The sequence below is a fragment of the Esox lucius genome, chromosome 22 (genome assembly GCF_011004845.1).
Source record: "Esox lucius isolate fEsoLuc1 chromosome 22, fEsoLuc1.pri, whole genome shotgun sequence".
NCBI classification, from domain to species: domain Eukaryota; kingdom Metazoa; phylum Chordata; class Actinopteri; order Esociformes; family Esocidae; genus Esox; species Esox lucius.
The window spans coordinates 23,974,634-23,987,248 of record NC_047590.1 but is presented as its reverse complement, the minus strand read 5'-3'; the positions used below and the strand labels follow the sequence as shown (position 1 = coordinate 23,987,248).

Below are 12,615 nucleotides of genomic sequence, written 5' to 3'. Positions count from 1 at the left end.
GAGCTTATTCTCAAGATTGTATTTCGACTTTTTTTAATCTCGCATTATAATGACTTTAATGTCGCGATGGTTTTATTTTTTTATTATTGCTTGGCACTAATCCTCTTCCGTACTATAGTGTGTTCCAATCATATATAATAGAATAGTAGTAGTAATGAATTGTAACCATCCACTAACGAAGACTTTCATACAATGGATTTTTAGAAGGAAGCAATACATAAGCTGACGGAAGTACCGCCTGAATGTGACGTCAAATGCCGGTGCCTCTAAAATGATGTGACCTTCCTTGACGCCCGCAGAAGGACCATTCTACAGGCCATCGGTAGCTGATAAAGCGGTGTTATTGAAATAATATTCTATATTATTACACACATTCATCAAAGGTAATACACGTGGCTCGTTCTGTTTTATTATTTTATACTTGTTTATTTTTAAACCTTACGAGCGCCCGTATAGTTTTAGGTGGTATTCGACTAAAATCATACTGCTACACGGAAGCCGGTACGGTAGGCTACAACGTTACTGTGTCCTTTAGGTGAAGAATACCGACTGCTTTGGATTGAGTAAACCGAAACGGTAAATCAGTGTACTTCTTACTTCGTTCTGTTTTAGATTTTGTTCGTTCAATTCATCATTAAGTTAATTATGTAACGTGCTATCTAGAACGTCTGATTAAATTACTAGCTATTGACCTTACTAAGGTTAACTAGCAAACTAAATGGGGACGTTTCTCCTAGACGTGTGTTCTTGTAACGTTGCTTATAAAATAACTTTGGTAACTGATTATCTAGCTAAATCGACGGATTGTTATTAATAGCTACATACGCATGTTATATTTGTGTATACAATTCCATCGCCTACAGTGTTTTGCTGATAGTTCAGGTTAAGTAATGTGATCAGATAGTTTTGAGATTGGACACTCAACTCTAATCGTTTTGACGCCCTTCAGTTACCGGCACATTGTCAGTAGGCCGCGCGATGGATTTCGTTTGGGTCAGTCATGGGAGTCAATTGTGCGTTACATTTATATATAATTTTATATGAGCACGATTAACGCAAACAATTTCCATTATGTTACTCATTTGTAAAATCGTTTCCTTTTTTAGTTGTGACCTTACGTTTGTAGTTTATCTTCGTGGCTTTCTACCACGTATGTCGTGATGATTTTAGTTTTGCAATCTCGCTACGTGACATACTGACCAACTGAATGCGATTGGTCGACCGTGTGCTGAGCATAAGCTTTTTCACAAAAAGTTGTTTATAAAGACCTATCTATTGTTTGTCCATTTTTTTTAACGAGGTTTATACTTTAGTATCTATACTTTTGGTTAATTGATGTTACTTGTTGAACATCAGTAAATCATCGTTACTCAAAGCATTATAATCAGAATAGTTAGTTCAAAGCATTATAATCAGAATAGCCTTTTATTAGCTAAGAACCCCCTGCATTTTACTTGGTGTTTAATGGAACTGCGGCTAGGCTAAATATTGGGGACATGCACACCTTTGTAGAGTTCACATACCTTTATATACAGTGGAGATGTGAGGGGTGAATATATGCTATACATTTATTTACTGGAGATGAGCAGAGTTTTGGGTTCAGTAGTGCTGCTGAGAGCCCCAACATGTGGAATTAAAACTATATGCTTCCAATTTCTGACAAACTTGAGATTTCCTTTTTTGTTATCAATGCAGCATAATCCAGGACAAGTCAAGTTATAACGCTGGATAATAGTTAAGTTGTAGCCAGTGCATGGCTTATCTAACATGTTGTCTGTTCTCCACTAGGTTACTATGGGGGACATTGCAAAGGGAAAGAAGGCCTTCGTTCAGAAATGTGCCCAGTGCCACACTGTTGAAGAAGGTGGAAAGCACAAAGTGGGTCCAAACCTTTGGGGTCTGTTTGGACGTAAGACTGGTCAGGCACCAGGCTTTTCTTACACTGATGCCAACAAAAGCAAAGGTAGGCCTTATCTGACCTAGTGAGGTTCTCTCTGGGTCAATTCAATGACATTTCAAATCAAGGACGTTGGTTGATGTCTCCAGAGTACTGCAGGTCCTAAATCGACTTTCGGTAATTTAAGGGATAGTTCTCCCAAATAACTTTTAATTGGTTTCCTTACCATGTAAACTGTTTATTCACAAGGTTTTATAGTAATCCAAACTTCTGTTTAGTTTCCTTGGCGCTGTTTCAAAATGCTAACATTTTATCAATATTTAAAGTTTTTTTCTCTTTTTTTTTTTTTTTTACATCAACTCACCCAAAGGTATCTGAAATTAATTGAGGATCTGTGTAGTAATTTAGATGATTTTGGAGATAAGTGAATAATAAGTATATTACTAGGACTTGAATGAGATTCGTGCCAGAACCGTAGTACTGATCACTATATCAATGTTCAAAATTATCATGCCTTTGAGCTTTCTGAATGAGATGATTTCAACATGTGAAGAAAAATGCTTTCAATATTCGGGCATGGATGTTAATTGTGCCTGAAACAATGTCAGGGAAATAAAACCAAATCATGGATTGCTGTCCATACTTGACCATAGAGTGCTTATGACAGTCGCACCCCGCTTATGCAATTGACCATATTAGCAGCAGGGACAAAAGTAGTGATGAAAGCAGTTTGTAAATGCTTCTGGTGCGCCTTGAAATTATTTTCTTTGACAAATTTTGTGATAGATTTCAAACATTTGAAGCCACTACTAATAATGACTCTATCACTGAAAGATATTCCTGTTTTCCACCTACAAAACAAGTTTTTATTAGCTTATCTTAAATCTGAATAGAACAACACAGTAACTGCAAAAGATCATAACCTGCTTTCTTTGATTCATTGTTGTAATCCTAAATATTACAACAATTAATTAAGCCTTCTTGCTTAAGACTAAAAGTTTTTCTTGTGACCGCTGTTTAAATAATGGCAAGAAGGTCAGATCCAATCCTTTTTTCCCAATGGTGATGGCTACTTGTTGCTTGATTTTCTTCTGTGAAAGTGTCTTACATGATTTGTAATTTAAGTAAAATATTTTCTTGATGTGTAGTGTTTATTATTTTTGCTAATGGCTTTAATATCTTTGTTGCAGGCATTACTTGGAGTGAAGACACCCTTATGGAGTACTTGGAAAACCCCAAGAAATATATTCCAGGAACAAAGATGATCTTTGCAGGCATCAAGAAAAAGGGAGAGCGCCAAGACCTTATTGCATATTTGAAATCTGCAACATCATAAAACATTTGAAGAAACATTTTAAAGTTAAATGTTTTTAGTCTGTTTGCATTTTTCATCTGTGCTTTAATGGCTTGATATCTTTAAGGACTATTTCATGGTGTACAAATAGATGTGGTAAAGCAAAGTAATCCTTCTTGAATAAAAACAATACAAATGTCATGGCAATGTCACTCGCCTGTCCCTATGTGGGTGAAACAGCATCAGTATCCTTATTTCCCCTATGAAAAGTAACGTACACAAAGGCTGTTGTGCTGTTTTTGGTAAAAAACTGAATAACATTTGTTCCTTTCCCTAACAGTCTGAATTAAATTGAACATCTTACCAAATCTAGGCCTGAACCATCTTAATTATAAACACAATTCTATAGAACAGCAGTCACTTCAACCTTGGTTGAACAGCCAGTGGTTATTGAAGGTCACTATTTTTTTTTCCTATGCTGTGTATGTATCCCGTGATCTCAGAGGTGATATTGAAATGTAAGTTATTTTACTGTATTGAAAGTTCTTAGTATGCCAGAAGGCAGATTTATTTGGCCAGTGTATCAAAAATGCATTGGGAATTTTATTAGGTAAGTGTACCAAAGTACAAGTGCTACTACATCTTCCCAATGGCCTTTGCTGGACCGATATATGGGTAAAGGAATTGATGAATAAACTGCTGTCATCTGAACATGCGTTGTGGTTTTTTTGTGACCTTGCAAATGAATGACGTTTTTCAGAGAACAATTATGCTCCTATTGATGTATTTAATGTCCTAGACTGAAATATCTTTTTGATTCCTTAAGTCATCCAGGAAAGGGCAGGGACAATTGATATGTAAAATCACTAACAACCATCTAAAATGTACCTAAAAGTTTCTGTAAACCTTACCTTCTGTGGGGAAGGATTATTTGATGCAAATATCTATGTCCAGGCTAATGGAAATAGGAAATGCTGGAACAATTTGAGGAAAGATGACATTCAAGTCAATTATGGCATAACGGTCTGTTGGCTGTGGCAAGTGTAAACAAAGAACCCCTTTTAATTGCTAAGTACATTTATATACTTTGCATTTTGGTGTAATTATATATATATATAATACTGCTAGTGTTACATAGGGACAGAATGTACAATGTTGACCTGCATATATGTGTGAATAAACAGGTGCTGGTCATAGAATATCAAAAAGTTGATTTATTTCATTAATTCCATTCAAAAAATGAAACTTGTATATTATATTCATTCATTACGCACAGACTGACTTATTTAAAATGTTTATTTCATTTAATTGTGATGATTATAACTGACAACTAATGAAAATCCCAAAATCAGTATCTCTGAAAATTAGAATATTACTTAAGAACAATACATAAAAAGGATTTTTAGAAATGTTGGCCAACTGAAAAGTATGAACATGAAAAGTATGAGCATGTACAGCACTCAATACTTAGTTGGGGCTCCTTTTGCCTGAATTACAATTAAATAAACATTTGAAATATATCAGTCTGTGTGTAATGAATGAATATAATATACAAGTTTCACTTTTTGAATGGAATTACTGAAATAAATCAGCTTTTTGATGATATTCAAATTTTATGACCAGCACCTGTATAGTTCATATTAGATCATTCATAAAACCCTGCTGAGAAAAACTGACCGAATTAGAACTTAAAGGTGGAGGAACCTTAAAAGACTTACAGAGATGCTTTGGTGCTTTCCTCCTTTTCTCTGGTTGTGGCGATATGAGTTGCCTTTTGGGATTTCGAACTTTGAATTTTCTCACACACATCACCCTTCAAGCCAGGACCTTCAGCATGCACTTGGACGGTTTGCAGCCGAGTGTGAAGCAGTGGGGATGAAAACCCTTAGAGATAGGGTGAGAAGCTCGGTCACCCGTGAGGAGCTCAGAGTAGAGCCGCTGCTCCTCCACATCGAGAGGGGTCAGCTGAGGTGGCTTGGGCATCTGTTTCGGATGCCTCCGGAACGCCTTCCTGGGAAGGTTTTCCGGTCCCGTCCCACCGGGAGGAGACCCCGGGGAAGACCTAGGACACGCTGGAGGGAGTGTCTGGGGAGAGGGAAGTCTGGGCATCCCTGCTTAGACTGCTGCCCCTGCGACCCGGCCCCGGATAAGCGGAAGATGATGGATGGATGGATTTGCCGCTTCAAATAGGGTACTCCTTCCACTCCCAACGACATCCCCAGTTGAGGTCAATAGCTGCCCACCTCTACTGTAAACAGCGTTGGTAGGGCACTGTTTCCCTCTCCTGAGGTGCCGGATGGTTTGCCAGAATCTCTTCGAGGCCAGCCGATAGTCCTTCTCCATGGCCTCACCGAACTCCTCCCAGGCCCTCCACAACCACCCGGGCTGCAGTCCGCTTGGCCTGTCGGTACCCGTCAGCTGCCTCAGGAGTCCCACAAGCCAACCAGGCCTGATAGGACTCCTTCTTCAGCTGGACGGCATCACTTACTTTCAGTGTCCACCACCGGGTTTGGGGATTGCCGCCTCGACAGGACACAGCTCCGAGCGGCCGCTTCGACAATGGCGGTGGAGAACATGGTCCACTCAGACTCAATATCTCCAGCCTCCCTCGGGATCCAGTCGAAGCTATGCCGGAGGTGGGAGTTAAAGATCTCTCTGACAGGAGACTCGGCCAGACGTTCCCAGCAGACCCTTACAGTACGCTTGGGCCTGCCGAGCCCACGTGGGCGTTGAGGTCCCCCAGTAGAATGATAGAGTCCCCAGTCGGAGCACTTTCCAGCACCCCTCCCAGAGACTCCAAGAAGGTCGGGTATTCTGCACTGCTGTTCGGCCCGTAGGCACAAACAACAGTGAGAGACCTATCCCCGACCCGTAGGTGCAGGGAAACGACCCTCTCGTTCACCGGGGTAAACTCCAACACGTGGCGGCAGAGCTGGGGAGCTATAAGCAAACCCACACCAGCCTGCCGCCTCTCACCATGGGCAACTCCAGAGTGGTGAAGAGTCCATCCTCTCTCAAGGAGTGTGGTTCCAGAGCCCAAGCCGTGCGTAGAGGTGATCCCGACTACCTCTAGTCGGAACCTCTCAACCTCACGCACAATCTCAGGCTCCTTCCCCGCCAGCGAGGTGACGTTCCACGTCCCTAGAGCTAGTTTCCGTGTCCAGGGATCGGGTTGTCGAGGCCCCCGCCTTCGACTGCCGCCCGATCCTCTCCGCACCGGCCCCTGAAGCGGCAAATTGCAACATAAATTTAAAAAAATTATTCAGATAATATATTTAAAATACATGTATTTTTCGTATGGGTAGCTAGTTAATATTCAGAGTAGCTAGTTAATATTCAGAGAAGTCCAACAAATTGAATTGGCTAACCAACTTTGACTGGCTGTGCTAGCTAATGCAAAGATGGTATTCGTCATTGAAACAATACTACGTACACATAATGTTAAGCAAATTGTCAATTCCTAAAACGTTGTCAGAAGTGAAAAATGTTTTGTGGTGTTTGGAGACTCAAAAGCACGTATCACTCTGCAGGTACTGTGCTCAACGAGCAGCGGGTGCTGATGTGAGCCCCTCCCCCGTCCAAAAGCACTCACAGGCGGTCAGTCTCTCAGTAGCCTTGCGCAGCAGTGAGCACACTCACACCACTCCGCGTCCAGGCTGCGAATGAATCACGCATGCGCATGGCCACCGCCATTCCCGCCCTGGTTTACAGAGCGGGGTGTAAATGTAAATGTTTTTTCACTCACTCTCACACCAAAATAAATCACTGCATTTGACTCACATAGCTGCATTCACTCCAGTCTAGTCTCTTGTCAAGTTCGCTTGTGTCATCTCTTGGTAGTCTTGTTGTTATCCATCAATATCAATTTACTTCAAAACCCAAACAGTCTTTTTAAAGACTTAGTACAAACAGTCTTTTTAAAGACTAATCCCACAAACTCAGCCATAGCCAGTAATTCTTAGCTCTTAGCTAACTACCCCTCTGCCTTTTTCACTGTGTTGCAACACCTACTCACTCACTCACTCACTGACAAAGAACTATAATCGTTAAGTCTTAAAATAAAATTTGCATTGCCCATAAAATCATTATTTTGTTCGTTGCATTAAAGATTGTGCCTTAGTCCCGACTGATTAGCTGCCGATACTAGTCTCTCAACATAGCCACACACAAGCACACATATTTACACCATAGCCTAAACTTTATTGAAAACACAACCAATCCACATCCAAATTATTTCAAAACCAAACAAAAATTGAGAGATTTCTAGTGAGGACCAACAAGGCAACCGACGCACCACCAGCTGCAAAAAAGCTTCGAAGGTACGATGAAGCATACCTGCAGTTTGGGTTTACAGTCACAGCTGATCTGAGACCTCAGCGTGTCGTGTGTGCCGAGGTGCTGGCAAACGACAGCATGAAGCCCTGCAAACTAAAAAGGCACCTTGAAACAAAGCATGCTGGCATTAAGGATAAACCGGCTGAATATTTTAAAAGAAAGCTTGATGGCCTCCATCAGCAACAGGCAACAATTTGATAGAGTTCATAAAAAAGAGTCCTTACTATGCGCTGCAGCTGGACGAATCCACTGATATTGCTGGGCAGGCACAGCTCCTCACCTATGTCAGGTATCTGCGGGACAAGGCGATTGAGGAGGATGTCCTGTTTTGCCGGCCTCTTCAGTCGCACACTACAGGAGAAGCCATCTTCAATGTCCTTGATATTTTTCTCAGTGAAAATGTTTTGACTTGGGACCGATGCGTTGGCTTATGCACGGATGGTGCACGGGCAATGACGGGCCATGAGCGTGGCCTAGCTGCTCGCGTTCAGCAAGTAGCTCCACTTGTGAAATGGACACTTGTGAAATGTACACAAAATGGTCCATCGCGAAGCATTAGCTGCTAAATAAATGCCAGTTCTCTTTGACTCCGTGCTGAACCAATCCGTGAAAATGATAAATCTCATCAAATCACGGCCGCTAAACTCTCGCTTGTTTGGGATCCTCTGCCAGGAGATAGGGCCAGGGCACGAACAGCTGCTTCTGCACACTGAAATTTGCTGGCTCTCCAGGGGGCGGGTGTTACAACGGTTGTATGAGCTGCGAGAGGAGGTGAAGTGTTTTTTTGACATAAATCAAATCACATCTGGATGACACTATGTGGCTTGCGTCTCTGTCGTATTTGGTCGATATATTTGACCGCTTGAATGGCCTCAACCTGTCTTTGCAAGGCCGCAAAACTCATATTTTGCTCCTTGCAGACAGAGTGGACGCCTTCACACAAAAACTTGACCTTTGGCATGGCCGTATCAGTTAAGGGAACTGCGACATGTTCCCCAGCCTTGCAGACTTTATCACTGATGCAGGCACGTTACACGATTTCTCCTCTCTATTTCAGTCAGCGTCTGAGCACCTGTCAGCAAAGAGAGAACAATTTGCGACGTACTTTAAAGAGGATTATCGCTCTTTTGCGTGGGTTCGAGATCAATTTGTGTGCACAGCAAACGAGCTGTCAATTGATATGCAGGAACAGCTTATTGAGCTGAAGAGTGACAGTAGGCTGAAGGAACTCTTTACCTCTTGCCCTCTTTCGTCATTCTAGGCAGCATTGATGCAGGAATACCCTCAACTCTGTGACGTCGCCTTGAAGATTCTCCTCCCTTTCCCATTTGTGTGAGGCAGGATTCTCAAAAATGACTGCACTCAAAACGAAATACCACAATCGGGCATGTTGAGGCTATGTTTATCAGACATTGCGTCAAGAATTGAGGATCTTTGCAAGGCAAAGCAGGCTCAGGTCTCACATTAACATCGCCTGCAAGCTTCTGTAAAAAATGCAGATGATATGCCTACTATTAGGCCTAGTAATAATAACAATAATAGAGCATACATTCATATCAGAGGTCTGGTGCCAATTCCCAATTATAACAATAGCCTAGTAATGATAATAGGCCTACTGATGATGATGATAATAATAATAATACCAACAATAAAGCATGTAACCTCATAATTATATAACAATAGCCTAGTAATGATAATAGACCTACTACTACTCATAATAATAATAATAATGCCTGCAAGCTCACATTAGAAGTCTGGTGCTAGTGCCAATTATAACAATAGCCTAGTAATGATAATAGGCCTACATATCGCTACTGATTATAATAATAATAATAATAATGTGTGGGCCTAAAAATAATAGCCTAGGGGGCTATTTATCTATCTATGCAAGGTGGTGTAGTGGGGGTGGCGCCGGAAAGGGGGGCCCCAATTGCAATGAACCAGCTTTGGGGGGGCCCAGCTTGCAAAAGGTTGAGAACCCCTGAACTAAAGGATTTACACCCTCGCCCTGCATTTTGCTTATTTACAAAATGCTCTTGCAGAAACTTCCAGCATATCAATTACTGATGATGATAGCTTCCGAACTAGGTAAAATCAATAAAACTTTACTTGCCCCACAGAAATGAATTTGACCACACAAAAGCTCTTGAGCCCTTGAATGAATGTCAAGCCCTGCTGGAGGGAGGTTTCGTTTGTGCAAACATGTCTGCTGTGTCTGTAATCTATGATTGTGTTTGTTTTCTTTTTGCTGCCTATATTTATATATTTATTATGAATTTAACAATAATATGTTGCTAAATCATGTGTATTGTGTATAGATTGTTATAGTAAAAATCCACCTGTTCTTACTAAAAGTACATTTAAAATTTAATGTGTAGGCAAGCCTGTCCCAAATGCAAATCAGATATATATACAGTACACACACACCATTTTAAAACGGATTGAATTGTTTCAAATTAATAAGTAATGATCTGTTTTTGTAGTTATGCAAAAAACCAAAAAAATCTGGTTTAACAGAGTTTGTTTCCAAAAAATGGGGGTCTTTTATTTTGAAGGGAAGATATTTTGTGTAATTCCTATTGCTGCTAGCTTGACATAAGTGTTTGAAGAAAGTGCTTGCTCAAGTTTAAGACAGTAAAGAATGTTTTTTGTTTTTTATTTTGTCTCTTTATATCTTTTTAACAGTAATTGCCTGTTCACAATAATCATGACAAAACATTATTTGGTGTGATCAAATGTCAACATATAGTGTTATTAGTGGTGTATAGTATAGTGACAAAAATCATTTTGATTCAATGCAGTTCAGTCACACATAAACAACACACAGGGTATTCAACTTGAGGCCTTCGTTACAGTTCAGAATAGAAGATGGAAGATGCACTGACCTTAATAGAGCCATGTCAACAGAGAACAGGGAAAATAGTTTTTAAAATGATAACATGCCTTGCTGCGAATTGGAGAATAGACAAAGACATTGTTATGGATTATAAACTTTATTATTGTGTATTATACTCTTGTATTGTCGCAGGCTTAATTAGGCTATTTATTTCAGTAATATATATAGAGAGATATAGGGAGAGATACCTAATTACTAAAATGGTCTGTAGCCATTTAATCCCAGGCCCAGAGACTATTTGAAAACTACTGAACATTGAACAGTTCAAAGTTAAAAAGTTTCTGACTCAAAATACTCAAAAAACAAATAAATATATTCACATTCAAAATAAAAGGCTACATCATAGATGGTTCATTAGATAACCATAGCACTATAATCTCACCTGGTGAAATTAATTACATCCTACAAAAAATTATTGATTAGCCTATCTTGTATATTCTGTAAAAGTAAAATAATGAAAAGTAAAATAAGTGAGTGTCCTATGGGCCCCGTTGGTATCGGCTAGTTAAACATGTCAAGAATGTATAGGTGCCCAGACTAATTATCTAAAAAGTTTTAGTGCGCATGGTTACTTGAGTGAGTTCGTAACTGACTAATGCGCAAACACATTTCAAAGTCGCACCTGGTGTATTCTTCTCTTTAGACTGAATAATCAATTGAGATCTTACAGTTTTTCACAATTGCTAATATACATTTCTTGAAACATTCACTTGTAACGGACTAATGTACAAAGACATTTCAAAGTCACACATGGTGTATTCTACTCTTTAGACTGAATAATAAATTGAGGTGGATGGATTATCTCGGCAAAGGAGAAGTAACACAGATTTAGACAGATTTGTGAACAATATTTGAGAGAAATAGGCCTTTTTCTGTACATAGAGAAAGTCTTAGATCTTTGAGTTCAGCTCATGATAAATTGGGGCATAAACAAAAGTGTTGTGTTTATAATTTTGTTCAGTGTGTATTACATTCAATTTAGATTAGATTCAATTTTATTGTCATTGAACAGTACAAATACAGTACAACAAAATGCAGTAAGCATCTAACCAGAAGTACAAATATAGGGCAGAAAATATACAAGTATTTACAAGTATATGTATAATACAAGTGGAATGTGCAGATGTGCAATGAAGGCAAATGCAGTGCAAATGGCAATAATAAATGTGCAATTAAGGCAAATAGAGGAGGGCAGAAAGTGTACAAGTATTAGGTATAGTATATGTTACAATTGGGATATTAGTTGTTCGGGTACAAATGGCAATTTCTAAATGTCATTCTAGATGTGCAAACAAGGCAAATAAAGGAGTAAGGTAGTAGTAGAGTAAGGTAGTAGTAGCAACCGGGATGCAGAGATAGCAGCACTAAGGTCCTCAAGGTAGACATGTGTGTAACAACAGTAAAAAAAAAATATATATAAAAAAATGCAAGCACAATGGCAATTCTAAATGTGCAAAGAGGCAAACTGAATGTTCGAGGTTCATGTGCCACTGAAATGCAGGGATCGAAGCGGTGAGGTTCCTGAGGTAGCACGTACCTGCAACAACTGAAAAACCTCCATTATCAGGCTTGCAAGAGTAGTACAACGGAGTAGTGCAACAAGGACCTGAGAGGTGGGGCTGTGTGGTAAGCGATGGGTCACTGAGTTCTCTGGGTCACAGAGTTCATCAGGGTTAGTGGATGGAAAGTGGATGGGAAGAAACTGTTTCTGAGCCTGCTGGCCCAGGAGCGAAGAGACCTGTACCGCCTGGCCTGCCTGATGGAAGGAGGGCAAACAGTTGATGGCATAGGTGTGAAGGGTCCCTGATGATCCACCATGATACACCACTTGCGCTGGAGGTCTGCGATAGCAGGAAGCTGGGTACCAGGGATATGCTGGGCGGTTTTCACCACCTTTTGCTGGGCTCTCTGACACAGTTTGTCAGAATGCTCTCAATAGTGCAGCGGGATAAGTTCAGAAGGATCCTGGAAGACAGGCAAGCCTTCTTCAGCCTCCTCAAAAAGTATAGACGCTGCTGTTCCTTTTTGACCAGGGATGAGGTGTTGAGGGTCCCAGAGAGGTCCTCGGAGATGTGGACACCAGGAATTTGAAGCTGGACACACGCTCCAACTTAGTACCATCGATGATGACTGGGCGTGGCTGCAGCTTTTAGACTTTCTGTAATCCACAATGACTTCCTTGGTTTTCTTTGC

The 12,615-nt window shown here is 40.4% G+C and overlaps 1 protein-coding gene across 3 annotated transcripts; it reads left to right on the top strand.

Moving 5' to 3' along the window:
- Positions 1–228: 228 nt before the first annotated feature.
- Positions 229–3,902, top strand: cyc (cytochrome c). Of its 3 annotated transcripts, XM_010868496.4 has the most exons (4): positions 229–383; positions 457–576; positions 1,789–1,963; positions 3,088–3,902. In XM_010868496.4, the coding sequence occupies exons 3-4, from the start codon at positions 1,795–1,797 to the stop codon at positions 3,231–3,233; spliced, it is 315 nt and encodes a 104-aa protein (XP_010866798.1). In that variant the 5' UTR covers positions 229–383; positions 457–576; positions 1,789–1,794; the 3' UTR covers positions 3,234–3,902.
- The last annotated feature ends 8,713 nt before the right edge of the window (positions 3,903–12,615 follow it).